Raw genomic sequence first — 18,744 nt, forward strand, 5'->3', positions numbered from 1 at the left:
TTTTTTTTTTTGAGGCGGAGTCTCGCTCTGTCGCCCAGGCTGGAGTGCAGTGGCGCGATCTTGGCTCACTGCAAGCTCCACCTCCTGGGTTCACGCCATTCTCCTGCCTCAGCCTCCCGAGTAGCTGGGACTACAGGCGCCCATCACCACACCTGGCTAATTTTTTGTATTTGTGTAGTAGAAACGGGGTTTCACCGTGTTAGCCAGGATGGTCTGGACCTCCTGACCTTGTGATCTGCCTATTATATATTGTTTATAAGAGATGCAGTAGTGATAACTTTAAGAAAAGTATTCATGGAAATAATCTCTAAATTAGGCTAGTGTCTTTCTCTAAGGACGAAAGGAGAAGGGAATAGGGTCTCAGAGAAGTACATATGGGGCTTCCGCTATATCTGTAATGGGGAAACAAGATCTGAAGGAAATATTGCAACTTGTTAAGATTTGACAAAACCAGGTGGCAGATTCACAGGGGAAGATTATAGTATTCTCTGTCCTTTTCCTTTATGCTTTTTACAGTGTTTTAGAAGAAACAAGAAAAAGTAACATCAGATACTTTAGCATCAAAGTATGATAATTACTTTAACCAAAAGGATCCTTATTAACTCAGGAATGCAGCAACAGTGGATGAGGCCACCACTGTCTAATTTGTCACCGATCCAGGTCTCTCGAAACACCCACTCTTTGGTCATAGTCTATAGTTTTCCTGGGCCTGGGATGCAGCCAAGAAAGGTTATCAGGCAGGTGATACCAGCAGGTTGTTTCCCTGGTCTGGGATGCAGCTCAGAAAAAGGGTATCAGGCAGGTGATACCAACAAGTTGTTTTGGGTGGATCGGTTTGACGGTTTTTAAAGAACTGTGGGGCTGCCTTTCAAAATTGTCCTTCATAGTTGTTTTTTTTTCCCTCAGCAAAGTGAGAGGGGTGAACTTAGTTGCCCTTCAGAAAGCTGTGGTAATCTTGGTTGGTATGAGAAGTGGGATGGGACACACAAGGAAATTCTAAAGCATTAAAATTACACCTGTTATATGAGGCCTGGGGCTTAGGACAAGCCATAAATCCCTGGTCATTATCTTGTACTTAAATAGCTCTGTATTTTCATTTAAACTGGGAACTAGGCAATTTCTCTGGTGGTAGGGACCTCATTTGGGGGAAATAGGGTACTGTGATATTCAGAGGAGATTTGCTATTGTGTGAATTTGTAAGTACTTGAAACAGGCCTTTTGAGCCACTGTGTCTTACACAAGGTAGTAGAAGGATAAGAAGATTCAGAGAAAGTACTGGTTTAATGAATTTTAGCAGCCAGTAGCAGCTTTATTTGTTTTAGTTGCTTTATCTTGTTCTACAGCCACCTGTGATAAAGTTGGTATTATGCCTGTTTTAGAGATTAAGAAACTTGAGTTAAGGACATTAAGAAACTTTGCAGACAAGACAGCTTGAAAGTGGTAGAGTTGATACAGATCTGCCTGACTCAAAGCCCTGGCTCTTTTTCTTTTTGCCACACATACCCTTTTATGAAGGTAAGAGTTAATATGCTACCTGCCTATTTTTTGTTCTTTAAACATTCTTTGTAGATACATTTGTTTTTGTTCTAAGTGGTTTTATTCTTGATAAGTTAAACAAATGTTTTATATATGTCCAGATGCATATGTACTGAGATTAAGAGCTAAGTAGCAGGAGAGCATCTTTTTACTTTTTGGTAGAGACTAGAAACTGAACAACACTATTCTTGTATTGAGTTTTGAGGGGAGTAAATAATACAGAAGAAGAAACTGGTGCTGGGTGAGGTGAGAGAGAGACAGAATGGAGATGGGAAGATAGGGAAAGGGGACAGATAGGCACAGGTTCAGGAACAGGAAGACATAGTAACAGATAAGCCATAGAGAGTGTTGGAGTACCAGAGGCAGGGTCCTGGATGTGGGTGAAGGCAGAAGTGTGTGTACACACAGTAAACAAGGTGAAATACATCTCTTCTGGTAATTATAGTCCTAACTCTAACTCTCTTTTTTAAGTAGGTGAACAATTAATTTGAAAAACCACAAATTGAGATACAGATATGATAGTCTGCATTTTTTATTAGTTATAGTTAACAAATTATTGGTGGTTTCTAGGTTGCTGTCAGTGAAGATGACTTGACAGTTTTAATGAAAATTTTGCTGGAAAATCTTGGAGAAGCTTCCTCACAACCAAGCCCTACACAGTCTGTGCAGGAAGCTGTAAGAGTGAGAAAAGTTGATGTTTCAAGTGGACCTGACCATCTCAAAGGTATAAATTGATGATATTTACTTTATGGAGAAAAAATTAGTGTTAATGTCATATTTATATTTAGTATTTTTCTGGTTGTCCAGCACAATGTGGTATGAACTAATACAGTATTGTACTACTTACTGTGGAAATTTGGCTGGGGCTGGGATGTTTGTCTGTTGTCTGCTACAGGGGAAAGGGTCACTTGTTGGCATGTGCTTGTTTACCCTTTACTAGTGAATGCTAAATTTGCTGAATTCACTACGCACTGAGGTGGCGTATCTTGAGAGAAGAATCAAACTAGATAGGCAGTGTGGTAAGGTCCCAAAATAATTAAGAGAGAAAAGGACCTTGGTATCACGTATCATACTCAGGTAATTGAACCATGAGAAAGGAAGGTATTCTTGTAACAGCTTTATTTATCTGGACTTACTGGAGCATTATGTATCAAATACATAAGATAATTTTTCAGATCATTACTTTGAACCTATTAAAAGCAGTGAGACTTTTGAATTCAGCCATTTTAAAATAATTTTTCTAAAATATAAGGTTTCTTTTTGATTTCTTAAACAGATTATATTAAATATAATTTCACTCTTTTTTCATAATTTAAAGCCATTGATGTGAATATTATGTTTTATTAGACTGTAAATAGGTTAATATTTTCATGGCTGGAAAGAGATGAAGTACCCCTTGCCCATATAATGAATGGTCCTGGTTGCTGCGCTTTTCTAATGCTCTCATACCGTCAGCTATTACTTCAAATGACAGTAATTGATAAAACTACCAGTTGATACACTGTATCAACACTGCTTCTCCTATAGTTAGGCTAGGTGTGTTTTGAAATCAGACAAGCAAATGACTAGAACAGTATGCAAGGTTTCTGGTTTAAGTGGATAGTTTTAAGTATTGCATAAGCTTGATGAGGTCAACATCTCCCCAGGTGAAGTTTGTGCCACCATACAGACAAATGCTAGATAAACAGGCTGTTGTTTTAGTTAAACAGGAACGATGTAGAGATGAATAAACTATTAACAGGCAAGTCTTACGTGATTAGTGATCTCATTATGTTCAGCCATGATCACAATCATGTATCTGGTTCTTGCTTTATGGACACCGTGTCACTTGGGAAAATTTGTGAATTCAAATGGAAGCTGCAAAGATGATGAAAATTAGAATATAAATTATTTCCAAGAAAAATAGAATTTTCTAACTTGGAGAAGGCTTATATGGTTAAAGTTATGCAGTATTTGTTTTTCCAGTGACTTTTAAAAACAGACTGTTCTATAGAATGACAAAAAATTAGAGTCAATATTGAAAAAGATTATAGAATCTGTCCATAAGAGTGATTGAAAGCAAGTTCTATTCAGTCTGTATGCTCTGTCTAAAGATGAGGGAAAAGACTAACTTCCTGAAGTCTCATTTGTCTCAAAATTCCAAAGCACCCACTCCTTTCCCCTGCATCATATGTGAACTCTGTTTGATTTTGCTATTGAGTTTTATTCTGTTCTTCTTATAAAGATAACGGATTGGGTAATATAGGTAATTAGAGATAGTGAGAGGTGCATTAGGCTAGCAGAGAATCTGTTACCAGTTGTCTAATATAAGGCAAAGTATTGGACTGTTCTGTGTCTCCAATTTCATAATGTCTTGAAAATGGCTTGTAGCCAGTAAATGCCTTGAAAATTAAGTCCCCCTCTTTAAAAAAATTTTTAGCATAGTCTGCCTGTGCCTCTTTGTACATTTATACTAAATATATATGGAATAGTCATTGTCATTTTTAAAATTTAACAGTTGGAATGTAATTGCCGTTTTTATTAATTGTCTCAATATGATTTACAGAATCCCAGAAAGCATCATATAAATTTAGACTAAGAAATTATCTCATATTTAAAAATATTTATAAAATTCTGTACCTACTTAAAAGGTTTTAAATTTTCACCATTAGAACAAGAAGATTGGACAGACTCAAAGCTTTCTATGAACCAGACTGTCAGTCTCCAATTTGACTTTCACTTTGAATCTCTTTCCATTATCCTTTATAACAATGACATCAACCAGGTATGTAATACATTTCTGTAATTAGAAATAAATCCTTAACTCTTGATAGTCAGTTTTAGAGTATTGGCCTTTTTTGATGGGACTTTTCATTGAAACATTTAATATGTCTATAAAATTCTGTTTGGCCTACAGAATATGCATTGGTCCTGCCCTCTATCTTTACTTTGTTAGTGTTTATAATCTTACAAGGCTAAGGCAAAGTACTCAGGGTTTTATTTCTTTCCAAGTAATATCAACACGAAAACACATTTTGATTTATTAACAATAGAAGAATTTTATATATGAGTGATTATTTGTACAGTTTTATTACATAGCTATATATATATATGTATATATAATGACTTACGAATAATTTAGTAGTGACTTTGGAGCCTTACCTGATTATTTTTAAATTAACAATTATCCTTGATATGTAAGCATTCATTGTGTTTCTATTAAATAAATGTTATATGTTGTAGATTATGTGTTAGGGATACTAATTAAAGAATTGAAGAACCAAGGTCTTATGCCATGATGATTTGAACTAAATAATATGTCAGTGGTATTTTAGAAAGCTATTTTTTTATTATGCAGATATTTCCTTCCAGTAAATATTTTTAATTATATTATGTCATACATTAATACCTATAATACATACGACATATTTTAATATCCATATTCTGTATTGATTATAGATTCAACAGTGAGCGTATACTCTAATTGGGCAGTGAACAATATACTCAAATGGACATTAACAACAGATACAGATTATGGGTATTGTATCTGTTCATGTCCTTTTATATGAAATATGTTCATTCATATTTCATTTCATTTACTACAAATTATGCAATATTCATACATTGTTACTATTGAATTTTGGGCTTGTATCTGTCATTTATGTGATGAACTACCTTATTTTCTAATGTTTAATGCTCATTACAACATCAGAAAATGACCTTACTGAAAATGAACAGTTAAATTCATTCTTCATTTTACTTGGTACCATCATTCTGCTGGTTCTGCAGTCTTAGAATCTTGATGTCTACTTTTATTTCATTGCTTGTATACCTTCCTTATTCATGGAGATGCTGAGTACTGTCAGTTTTTTCTTTGAATAAACATTTACTTTTTTCTATTAATTCTCACTGCTGCTTTATTTGAAACTCTTCTTACACTTGTAGTACTGCAGTGTTTGATTTTACTATTGTTTGATTTTTTACTTTCATCCATCCTAGATATTCGCCCAAGTTCAGTTTCCTAAATGAATCTCATGTAGACATTTCCATCTTCCCTTTCCACTAATAAACATTGTGTTATATAATCTGAATTTCATCTTATGGAAAGAAATTCAGTGGCTCCAAATTGTCTACAAAAGGAAACCATATCAATAATCCTATCAGGAAACAGTAGTGTGTTGTGATCAGTAGATGTGTCTCAGGTCATTTCTATTAATGGTTACAGAATAAAAGTTTGTGAATTATTTCCATTTTCATAAGTTAAAGGCATTCAAAGTTTACCAGTAATAATGTCATTCTGACCCAATCGTATGAACATACTATCTTGAGTGAGAGAAAGGGTGAAGTTCTAACCAGTGTGCCGATGATTGCACATACCCAGCACCCCTATTATCAATGCCAGGGGCTCTAGTAAGCAATGGTGATGGATGTTCATCACTTCCCTGAAGGTTTTTGTTTGTTGATTGGTTGGGTTTTTTTTTGTTTTGTTTTGTTTTTTTAAATTCTGGGCATGCTGAGAGAATTTGGCATTATATGTTACGGTAGAATAAAGATCGAGGTCTGTTTTTCTGTACATGAAAATTTAAATATTTAGTTTAGGATTTGAGACTTTGATTAGGCCTCTGTATTTCTTTCTAGTTTTTTCCCTACCATTCTTTAATCGGAGTATCCAAGCCCAATCACCCTGTATCCTGTGTCCTCAGAGCATCTTGAATTGTTTGTTCATGTTTTTCCTTCATGTAGAGTGTCTTCTGCCACCCTCTTAGCCTATCTGATCCCACTCAGCCTCTGAGGCTCTATTGAGTTCTCACCTTCTTCATGAATTTTCTCCAGCCACAGTGATCTCTTCAACCTCTCTGAGCTTTTACTATTTATACTCTTTACCTAACCACTAAATGGCCTTTGTGAAATGTGAGAAGATATAAATATGAATGAATAAAATACTGTATGTCACAAAATATTTAATCATTTACAACTAATAGCATCTTATTGTGATGTTCCTTTTAGTGTATTTCTATTTTGTTTTCTCAAGGAATTAGGGTGTATGCTCGCTCACATCGTCTACCATGCCTTACTCTTTCTCGTAAACCTCATAAATCTTATCACTGTTTTTTAACAGAAGAGCTCATTAAATATTTATTAGTTAGAGGCCAGGCGCGGTGGCTCACGCCTGTAATCCCAGTACTTTGAGAGGTGGAAGTGGGCGGATCACGAGGTCAGGAGTTGAAGATCGACTTGGCCAAGATGGTGAAACCCCATCCCTACTAAAAATACAAAAAAAAAAATTAGCTGGGCATGGTGGTGTGCGCCTGTAATCCCAGCTAGTCAGGAGGCTGAGGCAGATAATTGCTTAAACACAGGAGGTGGAGGATGCAGTGAACCGAGACTGCGCCATTGCACTCCAGCCTGGGCGACAGAGTGAAACTCCATTTCCAAAAAAAAAAAAAGAAAAAATTTATTAGTTTGATTAATTGACAGAACTCTTTCCTAATTATTTTTATTTGCATTAAACCATAAATCAGATAAAATTTTCTATACTAAGCATTGTTGAATACTCACACATATATGTATTTATTTGTATGTACAGTTATACTCACAAACATGCATATTATTCTCTGTTCCATTCAGCTGTTTTAGCACTCATACTTTTAAAATTCATGAGATCAGTTTGCCTTTAAGCTTTGAATTAAGTAATATGTTTAAAAGTAATTATATAATATTTAAAGATAATTGATTCTTTTGCTTGAAAAATGTACCATAGGAGTCCGGAGTTACATTTCATAATGACAGTTTCCAGCTTGGTGAACTCAGACTACATCTTATGGCCTCCTCGGGGAAGATGTTTAAGGATGGCTCAATGAATGTCAGCGTTAAACTTAAGACATGCACCCTTGATGACCTCAGAGAAGGAATTGAGAGAGCAACATCGAGGTTTGTCAGCTCTGAATTTGCTATACATTATTTAAGGTTGACATTGCACCTGGCATGGCTGCCAGGTGTTGCTAAGCTAGGGATCATCAAAGGAAGATCTCTGTCTTTTCCATCATACTTCCTGATTTGAATTGCATTAAGAAGTAGTGCTAATATCAGATTCAGCTGCTTTAAAGGTTAAGTTAAAGGGAAGTTTATAATAAAATGGAGTAACATCTTTAGAATGGGAACTAAGAGAAAATGAGTTTTAATAGTTAAATCCACATGGGGTGATATATTTGGTGATATATTTTTCTAAATTCTTCCCAGTAGGCAGAGTTTTGTTTTAAAAAAGGCTTCAAGCTATGGATTTTGCCTCATCGTGTTTATTTTGTTCATGTCTTTTTGAAACAGTTATGCAAAATTTTTTTCAAAGTTTTAATAGAAATAGAATCTCTAGTGCATTCACATCATCAAGCCGTTTTTGAAAGGGTGACTTATAATGTGGGAAATATGTAATTTTCAATAGCCTAATTATGTTTTTATTTTTTTCTCAAGTAATGAGACATAATATTTTGTATCTGATTTTTTTTGTTGTTGTTTTTGAGAAAAACTATGTTGCTACTTAAACTTGGACTCCATTGCATACATATGGGATACTTGTGAGCCCTTGGTTTTTCTGAGAGATGAATAAATGAGGAAAGAGTGCTGTCATGCACGTAGCTTTTCTAGTTTGCAAATTTTGTGTCTGGAGTAGCTGTCCACAGCTCTCCAGGCAAGGGTGATAAATGCTATCATCTGTTAGGTAGCCTGCTTTTTCCAGTTCATGGGAGGACGTAGGGGAACTATAGTCGAGCACACTTGATAAACTCTTGATGATTTGAATTGTATTGAATACTTTCGGACTCAAATTTTCATAGGATGATCTTTGAAGATAAATTCCTTCAGGGAGGTTTTATTTCATAAAATAATATAAAAAGGCTGCCTTATATTTTGTGTGACTACACTGATGTGTTTTGTTAATTGCCCAAGTTCCTTTCCGGCCATTATTGGTTTGTTTCTCTAGTATTGCATTATAATGTAATACTCAAGAATTGCATTATAATGCAATAACATATATAATTCTATTATAATATAAGTATAAAATATTCAGTAATTGCTTAATAACATATATCTTGCTTTGGAGATTAGTAGTCTTGTTTACTAATGGATAATAAGATTCTATTTAATGTTGACCTGTTTTCTATACAGATTAGAAACTGAAAGGTGAGAGAGAGATTATTGAGATATATAGGAAATTCTTCATCTTTTTTATTGTTTTAGCAAGAATAAAATAATGAATAGCATATTTTTTTTTCAGAATGATTGACAGAAAGAATGACCAAGATAACAACAGTTCTATGATTGATTTAAGTTACAAACAAGACAAAAATGGAAGTCAAATTGATGCTATTCTTGACAAGCTGTATGTATGTGCCAGTGTGGAATTTCTGATGACTGTGGCAGATTTCTTTATCAAAGCTGTGCCTCAGAGTCCAGAAAATGTGGCAAAAGAAACACAGATTTTACCAAGACAGACTGCCACAGGGAAGGTCAAGACAGAGAAAGGTTAGCAGAATTTATCTGTCATAGATGACAACTTGTGTATTTTGACAAGAATTACAAACCAGAAAAAAGAGAAATGAAGAATTTAAGAATGTAAAATTAGTCTTTTAGGTTTAAGCATATTCTGTATATAAACTTTAGCTTTTTAGTTTTTAAAAACATTTTAAGAAATGTTTTAAAATGGAAATATTTTTAAGAGAGAGGTACGGTAGAAATTGGACTAATGGCCAGGAAACTCCACTTTGGTTCCAACTGTGCCATGAACATTTCTTTACTGATCCAGAAATGAGGTTAATTTGGGTCAGTGGTTAGTGGTCTGTTTTATAGGTGGGGAATCTTATTCAAAGAAGACATGTTGAGAATTCTAGCACATTGAAGAACAATTGGAAACATTAAAGCAGAACATGGGGACTTTGGAGGACCCAGCAGGACTTCCCTGGATGTCAGCTTAACTCCTTAAACTCTGGAAGAGTTTGCATGTCTGGTCTTGGTGTATGCTGAAGCCACTTTCAGCTCTATACTTCTTTTATTCCAGCATTATCCAGTAGATCAGTGATTCTTTCTTTTCTTTCCCTTTCTTTTCCTTTCCTTTTCTTTCCTTTCCTTTTCTCTCCTCTCCTCTTCTCTCCTCTTTCCTTTTTTTAAATTTTTTAATATTTTTTAAATTTTTTTGACATAGGCTCTCACTCTGTCACCTAGGCTAGAGTGCAGTGATATAGCTTGGCTTACTGTAATTTTCGCCTCCTGATGTGAGTTCAAGCAATTCTCCCACCTCAACCTACTGAGTAGCTTGGGTCCACAGTTGTGCACCACCACACCTGGTATTTTTTTTTTTTTTTTGGTAGACATGGCTTTGCCGTATTACCCAGGCTGGTCTCAAACTCCTAGGCTCAAGCAATCCACCCACCTCTGCCTCCCAGAGTGCTGTGGATTACACCTTGCCCCTGCCAGATCAGTGACTTTTCTATGTTAAATTATAATTGTCTAAGGTCAGATATTTTTCTCTCTAATATATAACCCAGATTGGAAAACTAATATACCCTGGTAAGAATGCTATTTTTAAAATTTACCTTTAATATTTTTAAAATAGTGATCATATCTGGTATCTCTATATTTATATATGCTTTGAATATATTTATAGTATAGATTATATGACATTGACTATGGACTTTTGGGTGAAATTGAAAGAAACAAGTAATAATAATCTCTTTTATTGGGTCTCTTTTCCTCTTCCTGATATTCTTCTTTCCAGTTTTCCCCTTCCCCTGCAAGATAGTATACTTATGCCTGTGTACATGCACATACTTTAATTCTGAAAAAAAAAAACTTCAAAACAAGATTATTCTTCCTGGGTCAGAGTGGTAATGATATTCTTGGGACAGGGATCAGATTGCCTTATCTTGCTCAATCTGCAATTGTTAATAATCATTTAATACTTAGTATTAATCAACCAATTAATATTGTCAGTTTCACCATATCTGTTATAGAAAAACATTGAGAACAAGTTAACAACTTGTAGATAACATGTAGTCAAATGAAAAGACTTACCTTAAACTTTTCTGGTTCCTGTCTGTTTCTTCAGATGACTCTGTTAGACCAAATATGACCTTAAAGGCCATGATCACAGATCCAGAAGTGGTATTTGTTGCCAGCCTGACAAAGGCTGATGCTCCTGCTCTCACAGCGTCATTTCAATGTAACCTTTCTCTGTCAACATCCAAACTCGAACAGATGATGGAAGCTTCTGTGAGAGATCTGAAAGTGCTCGCTTGCCCTTTTCTCAGAGAAAAGAGAGGGAAAAACATTACCACAGTAAGAATTACCTTGTGTCCTAATCTTGGGTTGAAGAATGTCAGAAATGGTTGATTCATAGAATCCTATAATATGAGAGTTCTGCAGGGACTTTAGAGATTATTTATTGTGAACTTGGGGTTTTACATATAAAGATATTGAATTCCAAAGATGTTAAATGACAGCCATGGCTGCTAGTGACAGAACTGGGGACTACCTCCAGAATAGTTTTATTTTCATTATACCATCTTCTGTTGAGTAGTGTTTGAATTTTAGTACAAATTAATATTCTTTTTCAACTGTTTCTTTTGTTTACTGGAGTATAGCTAATGAATAAATGAATGAATATTTAGGCTTAGAATGAAAAAATTAAATTGGAGTCATCTCGCCAAAAGTGATGGTGTTCTGTTATTAAAAGTGAATGTCAATTATGTTTTCACATTATTATTGAAAAATATTATTTTAATCAGTTAATTACCACACCAATTATTTTGTAGTATTGATAATTTTATGGTAAGAGAATCATTATATTATGTGACTTATTTGCAGTGGTATTTTAAATTTAAAAAATAAAGTGACCTGCATAAAGAAAGTATGAAGTCTATAATATTATCATGAAATATTCTTTGACAGGATAATCTTTTTACATGTCACCAAAAGCTTATATCAATTAGCTCTTCCTAATTCTTTCTCTTTTAGGGACAAGGGTCTCACTCCGTCACCCAGCCTGTAGTGCAGTAATGCCATCTTACCTCACTTCAACCTCAAACTACTGGGCTCAAATAATCCTTCTGCCTCAGCCTCCTAAGTAGCTAGGACTACTAGCCAGCTAGTTTTTTTTGTTTTGTTTTGTTTTGTTTTTTAAATTACTTTTTTGTAGAGAAGGCGTCTTGCTGTGTTGCGCAGGATGGTCTTGAACTCCTGGCCTCAAGCAGTCCTCCTACCTTGGCCTCCCAAAGTGCCGGGATTATAGGTATGCACTACCATACCTGGCCTTATCCTATTTTTTAAAAAACTGGCAATTATGCAGTACTAATTGCTCCAGTCAGTTCAGGTACAAGCTTATTTATTCATTTCTTTAGTGATATATAAGAATATAGCTTCACAATTTGAAGATTTGACTTTTATTCTAACAAAGGCCTTATATGATATTTCAGACTGACCTGTCAAACATCTGGAAACTGTTTACTTACCTACCTTATCACAGTCTTTAGCTCACTTTTATAGTTATTTCAAAGGTATATTTTATAGAGTCTATAATTTAAAAACTATTTTAGCAGAAAGAAACATTTTAAACAGTAAATGTGCTTTATTACTTGAGGATTTGGCATGATAAATTAATCAGAACTGCTTAAAGTGATTTACCAATGTTCACAGATTTCTCATAGTTCAGAAGAGTCTTCACAACAGAGTCTCGGCTAATTTATTTTTGCTTTTTTGCTTTTAGTGTAGTAGCAGGCTGTAAAGATCCCAAGTTAAGTAAGACGTGGTTCTTGTAAGTGTGTTTTACATATATAATGGATCTATGAAAATGTGAATTTTGTTTATCTGTTTATAGGTCTTGCAACCCTGTTCTTTATTTATGGAAAAATGTACGTGGGCTTCAGGAAAACAAAATATAAATATTATGGTTAAAGAATTTATAATTAAGGTTAGTACTTACCGTATTCTTTTTTTTCTTCACAACATTGCATATTTGCAGTTGAGACAGTATCTTTTGATGTCTCTCATAACTCAAGCATTATGCAAGTCACATACTCAGTAATCCGTAACTTCTAACGTGAAAGTATATTTTTCTTTAATGCAAATGTTTGTACTTTTTAATATCTACAAATGATTGGGGTAGTTTTGCTCTATTATATTTGCATGCATGTGTTGGGGAGGTTGAGTTGGAGGAGGGAAGAGACAGGTGGGAAGAGAAAGGAAGAAAGGATGGAGAGAAGAGGTTGTTATTACTTTATTTGTAATAAGTTCTTTTTAGGCTTTTATTTGATATATAATTTGATTGAATTTAATAGCTATATTATTTGGCTTCAAGTATTTGTAATGACAGATGTACACTAGAAATAATTATTAGAGTTTACTGTTTTTTTCTCTGCATTTAAAGTATCGAAAAACAATAATTGTTTTCCCATGGTATTCAGGTTCTTTAAGTATGAGCTCATGCCCAGTCACGAATAGAAGATATAGGATACTTTCTGCAATCTATTTCTCTGCACAAAGGATACAAAAATGAGTCCTTTTTTGGTTAATTGCTTAATTTTTGGTTAATTGGTTAATGCCAGTAATGGTAGTAGCTTTACTTATATAGGTCCGTGACCAACAGTGATTGAACTAAGGCTCAAAGTAATTTCATTTGAAGTACCATGTAAATATCAATTTAGTTTTTTCTCAACATTTTAAAATACTGGATAGTCTTAGAATATATATTGTTAATGGATTTACTTTTAAAAATATATAAAGTAGTAAATGAAGGGAAAACTCGAATTTGCATGTATTTTCTCTTAAGGTACTAAGTTAGGTGCTGGTGAGAATTTCCATTCTTTGTACATAAATTTATAATTGATTCAACAAACATTTTTGAGCTTTTACTGTTTATTAAAAAAAATGTCCTTTACAAGGCATTGGGGATATGTAGCTCCTGCTGTCAAAAAACTTAATGACATATGTGGGAGAAAGAAAGAAATCAGAGATTACAGCTTTCAGTGCTAGAGGCACGGCCAAGATTTAGTTGGGAGCACAGGTATGGGGCCTTTAATTCAGACCAGGACATCAGGCAAAGCTATGTAGAAGCAGGACTATTTGATGTGAGTTTTGAAGGGAGATTAAATAGATGGAGAGTATGGAATGGTTAATCCAGACAGAACTGATAATATGCACAAAGGCAGAGGTGTGAGAAAATCCGTTAAGATTTAGAGGGGTGGTCACATATGGCTGGAGAGAATGGTGTGGTGGAGTTGTAAGACTGGAAGCATTAATTATAAATGACATTAGTAAGACAAGGAAAAAAGTTGACAAGTTAGAAAAGCAGTACATACTAGATCTTGCTTTTGATTATATAATTATATCGCTTTACATTTTAAGTAAGGATTGTGAGAAGTGAACAATAAAGGTATACAGTTAACTTACTTAACTTAGTATTTCACAAACTTTGGGAGAATTCTGGCTAGGTGGTTGAATAGGCACTAGGCCACAAAGAGCTTTGCACATTAAGCTAAAGAAAGTTTGAATTTTATCCTGTGGGATACAAAAGTTATGGGAAGTTGATGAAGATTTTAAACAGAATGACATACTCAGCTTTGGGTTGTAGAAAAATTATGCTGGTGGCAGTGTGGAGGGTAGGCTGAGAAGGTGTTGGGCATAGAAGATATCATCAGTGTAGAACTAAGGTGCAGTAATAGGAGGTGAGGGAAGTGAGCAAAGAAAGGCACTATCCAAAGATAATAAGAAATTTGCAGATCTTGGGGTAAGTCAGAGGAGAGCTGTGATTTCCAGTCTTCCAGTTTTAGTAAGGCAAATTTATATCTTTTTCTCCCTTTTCTTTTTTTTTTTTTAAAGATCTTGTTGCATACCGATATTTATGTGTATCTTGACAAGGGTCACACACTTTGGCTTAGTTCATGTAGCTGATTTTAAAATGAATTTGTTTATGTTTCTATACTTGTCTATTCACATAACACTATTTTGCTCTGAACTGATCAGTTTAACTTTAGATTTTGACTACTGACATATAACATTAGTTACTCAATTCCAGATAACCTGAGTAGAAGTCAGTGTTGCATGATTACTTGGCTTGACACATAATTTTGTGTTCTCTCTTGTTTTTCTTGGTTACGAATTTATTCAAAATTTAAATTAGTTACTTTAATTTAAAATTAAAATTAATTTAATTTAATTTAAAAATGTCACTTATAAATAATGTATGTCACTTAAAATCATGTGTGTATATATTCTCATCTGGGAAAGAATTTATTATAAATATTTTTCTGTTTTCTTTTTTAAAGATTTCACCCATAATTCTTAATACTGTGATGACAATCATGGCTGCATTGTCTCCAAAAACGAAGGAAGATGAATCCAAAGATACATCTAAGGAAATGGAAAATCTTTGGGGTGTCAAATCGATTAATGATTATAACACTTGGTTTCTTGGTGTTGACATGGCAACAGAAGTAACGGAAAGTTTCAAAGACATTGAACATTCATTGATAGAGGAAAATTGTGGTGTTGTTGTAGAATCCATTCAAGTTACCTTAGAATGTGGCCTTGGACATCGAACTGTACCTTTATTATTGGCAGAGTCTAAGTTTTCAGGAAATATTAAAAATTGGACTTCTCTAATGGCTGCTACTGCTGACGTGACACTACAGGTATGGCTACATCACTTAATACCTTCAGAGACAACTTCCTGAAAGTGCAGTTTTGGAATTAAGATGTATACACTTTTCTTGTTTGTACATGGCCACCATGAGTACATATGTGAATAGATATTTTATTCTGACATTTAATTTGTCAATGTATTTTTTTGATAATTATTTTTTAAAGATTGATTTGCTAAATAATTTGTTTATGACAATAGAGTAAGAAAGTAAAGGAAAATACACTCTATATATTGTTAGATGGGTTTTTTAAATGGCTAATGATATATAACGTTAATTACTCAATAGTTTTCCTATTGGTTACCGAAATATGTATTTAAAGCCAAAAGACTGTCTTATAATTTTGTGTGTGTCTTTCCAGGTGCACTATTACAGTGAGATCCATGCTGTCTGGGAGCCCCTGATTGAGAGAGTGGAGGGGAAGAGACAGTGGAATTTAAGACTTCATGTAAGGAAATCTTAAAATATCTTTGGATAGAATGATACTATGCATATTCATTCTTAGTTTTTGGTTCAGTGATTCTTAAGATGTGGTCTAGGATCCTTGAAGCCCTTTTAAGGGCTCTGTCCATGAGGTCAGAACTCTTTTCATGTATCATTTTCATTCTCATTCTCTTACGAGTGTATAGTGGAGTTTTCCAGAGACTACATGAATGTGATATTGCAACAGATTGAATGCAGAACAGAAACGAGAATTTATCTGTCTTCCCTTAAGGCAGGCAGTAAAGAGATTTGTGTATGTTCCTCTTCTCACTGTATTTTTAAAATTGTTATTTTTGATTAAAAATGTTATTTATATTAGCATGTAATTTTTATTTTTAAATGAATATTTAATTTTTTTCAGTTTTAATTGTTAGTAGAGTACATATTGCTAGATACAACATAAATGAAACTCTTTAGTGTAATCAGTGATTTTTAAGGGTAAGACCAGAATATTTGAGAATTGTTAATGAACTCTTTTGTGTTATCTTTTTATGTTATTTTTTGAGAACACCTCAGAAACCTAGATACTGAAGCACATTATTTCTTGATTAAAAGAAACGAGAGTCATATATTGTTAAGAAATTGTCATAGCATACTTCTCTGGGGCAGCCTTACTAAGGAGTTGGGCACTGAAACTGACTCCACATATTCTTTTGTTAAAGATAAGTCACTTAACCTGTGTTCCAATTTCCTCTCAATAAAGAATACTTTTCTGACCTGCCTTTCTCTGGCATAGGGAGGCTAACAAAGAATGTTTTACAAGGCTTTTGAAATGCTACTAGAACAAAAGCTGATGGAATCTGATGGCTAGTTAAGTGTTTATTATATTAATACTACTTATTTGAAGGTGTTATTGGGTTAAAAAACAGAAAGAAACATTTCCAGGTGGCACCTCTAATAAGTACCAATTTAGACTTCAGGGTCCTCTTAGATTGCTCATCAACACATAATCACCAGTTGGGTGACACTGAATAAATAGCTGTGCTCTGAGGAATGCATAAGAGACAAATATTGTAGCTGGCTTTGAGTAATTTCATGGCATAATTCTAAACTTTTCCCCATGCTTGGACTATACCCTGAAAGAATGAATGCTGATTTCCATGAAATCAAAGTGAAGCATGGTATATTTTTGAAAATAAGACTTTTGTGAAGCATTACTATAAAGTGATCAGTTTAAGAGAACTGAACTCTAGCATTTTTATTTTATTATCAACTGGCTAATAATTTAAATTTGGTCTGTTATTTTTCTTCGTAGGTAAAGAAGAACCCAGTTCAGGATAAAAGTTTGCTGCCAGGAGATGATTTTATTCCTGAGCCACAAATGGCAATTCATATTTCTTCAGGAAATACAATGAATATAACAATATCAAAAAGTTGTCTTAATATTTTCAACAATTTAGCAAAAGTATGTCTGAATCTTGCTTAGAATATTTCAAGTGGAATTTTAAAAATGAAACATGTAATTTTTTTGTCACCAAAATTAGCTTCCAAAAAATGTATAATGATGGTATACGTTTTGGAAATAATGTATACTTTTCAAAAATTTAACTGTGATGATATGTTCCTTTTCAGGGTTTTTCAGAGGGCACTGCTTCTACTTTTGACTACTCTTTAAAGGACAGAGCTCCTTTTACGGTAAAAAATGCTGTAGGTGTTCCCATTAAAGTGAAGCCCAATTGTAATCTCAGAGTAATGGGCTTCCCAGAGAAAAGTGATATTTTTGATGTTGATGCTGGCCAGAATTTGGAACTGGAATATGCCAGCATGGTACCTTCAAGTCAAGGGAACCTATCTATATTGAGTCGTCAAGAAAGCTCCTTCTTCACTCTGACCATTGGTAAGCTATATTTATTTTCTTTTAAGGGCATCTTAGCAGTTGTTGGTGTGGGCTTATTTTTAATAAAATGTGAAAAAACATTTTGCTGCAGATATCTGGAGATACAACATTTGAAACGTATAATTGCTAACCTCTTGTTTCTTGTTTTCTAAACTTGAGAAAATTAAACTTTATTAAGAAATACTTTACAAAACTAGATTATTTTTATGCCCTTAAATAACATATATATAATGTATGTTATATATATATATAATGTATTTTTAAAAAGATTGGAGTTTAATGAGGAGAGAAAATAGCTGTATTCAGAAGTCTTACAGTATTGACACTGTGACAAAGAAAAAGATTGTTGCTGTATAATTGAGAGAATAAGAAATAAGTTGGATTTTGTTTTTATATTCAAAACCCCAAGAAAAATTGTTTTCGGTCAAAAATTTTATAACAGTAACTGGTCTCCTTTTTTTAGTTTATGAGTCTTAGAAAAGCAATTTGTGGTGATCATTTCTAGTGATGAAGAAAAATACTCATCATTATTTTGAGGTACTAATGATTATTCTGTCATAGAGAAACATTGGCAAATTAATATTTGGAATTCTTTTCACTTATGCACTGCCTTAGTACCTCATGGATATACAGAAGTTGCAAATATCCCTGTGGCCAGACCTGGACGGCGATTGTATAATGTACGGAATCCCAATGCCAGTCATTCTGACTCTGTCTTGGTACAGATTGATGCAACTGAAGGGAATAAAGTAATTACTCTTCGCTCTCCTCTACAGGTAATACTTCAAAGTGAATTGTATCCCTTTCAGTGTATCAAGAAATGTTAAATCATTTAACTGAATATAGGAATATAGTAAAACTTCATTAGGTCAATACTGATTATTCAGAAATAAATAGTAATTATTCAGAAATAAATAGTAAATGGAAATGGCTTCTTTTTACTGTCCAGCTTGCTTTGGTAATATTTATTTTAAATGTCTATAGTTTTGTTTACTTAAAGCTCATTTTTGTTGTCTGTCTGTTAAGATAAATTTAAAATTAATAAAGCTTTTTTGGTATATTCCTTTAAATATTCAGAACCGAGGATTATTGTAATTGTAGTTAGGAAACATTCCATTCTCTTTGTATGTCACTTGGATTATATTTTTCAAGTATGTATGAAGGCATATTGGAATGATCTATTCCTCTGAAAAACATTTTAGCATCTTAATCTGTGTAAATATC

General features: G+C 33.8%; 1 protein-coding gene across 2 annotated transcripts in view; it reads left to right on the forward strand.

The window, feature by feature from the left end:
• The first annotated feature begins 201 nt into the window (after positions 1 to 201).
• VPS13C (vacuolar protein sorting 13 homolog C) overlaps positions 202 to 18,744 on the forward strand; it is an 80,641-nt gene continuing 62,098 nt past the window's right edge. Inside the window, exons 1-12 of one of the 2 annotated variants that reach the window (XM_031668573.1) lie at positions 202 to 1,515; positions 2,107 to 2,260; positions 4,188 to 4,300; positions 7,277 to 7,446; positions 8,786 to 9,033; positions 10,613 to 10,842; positions 12,380 to 12,472; positions 14,826 to 15,191; positions 15,562 to 15,648; positions 16,939 to 17,088; positions 17,256 to 17,520; positions 18,136 to 18,296. In XM_031668573.1, coding sequence (XP_031524433.1) covers positions 1,510 to 1,515; positions 2,107 to 2,260; positions 4,188 to 4,300; positions 7,277 to 7,446; positions 8,786 to 9,033; positions 10,613 to 10,842; positions 12,380 to 12,472; positions 14,826 to 15,191; positions 15,562 to 15,648; positions 16,939 to 17,088; positions 17,256 to 17,520; positions 18,136 to 18,296 — 2,043 coding nt within the window. In that variant the 5' untranslated portion in view covers positions 202 to 1,509. The remainder of the gene's footprint in view (positions 1,516 to 2,106; positions 2,261 to 4,187; positions 4,301 to 7,276; positions 7,447 to 8,785; positions 9,034 to 10,612; positions 10,843 to 12,379; positions 12,473 to 14,825; positions 15,192 to 15,561; positions 15,649 to 16,938; positions 17,089 to 17,255; positions 17,521 to 18,135; positions 18,297 to 18,744) is intronic. The other variant, XM_031668572.1, reaches the window with a different exon arrangement.

The sequence above is a fragment of the Papio anubis genome, chromosome 7, assembly GCF_008728515.1.
Source record: "Papio anubis isolate 15944 chromosome 7, Panubis1.0, whole genome shotgun sequence".
NCBI classification, from domain to species: Eukaryota; Metazoa; Chordata; class Mammalia; order Primates; family Cercopithecidae; genus Papio; species Papio anubis.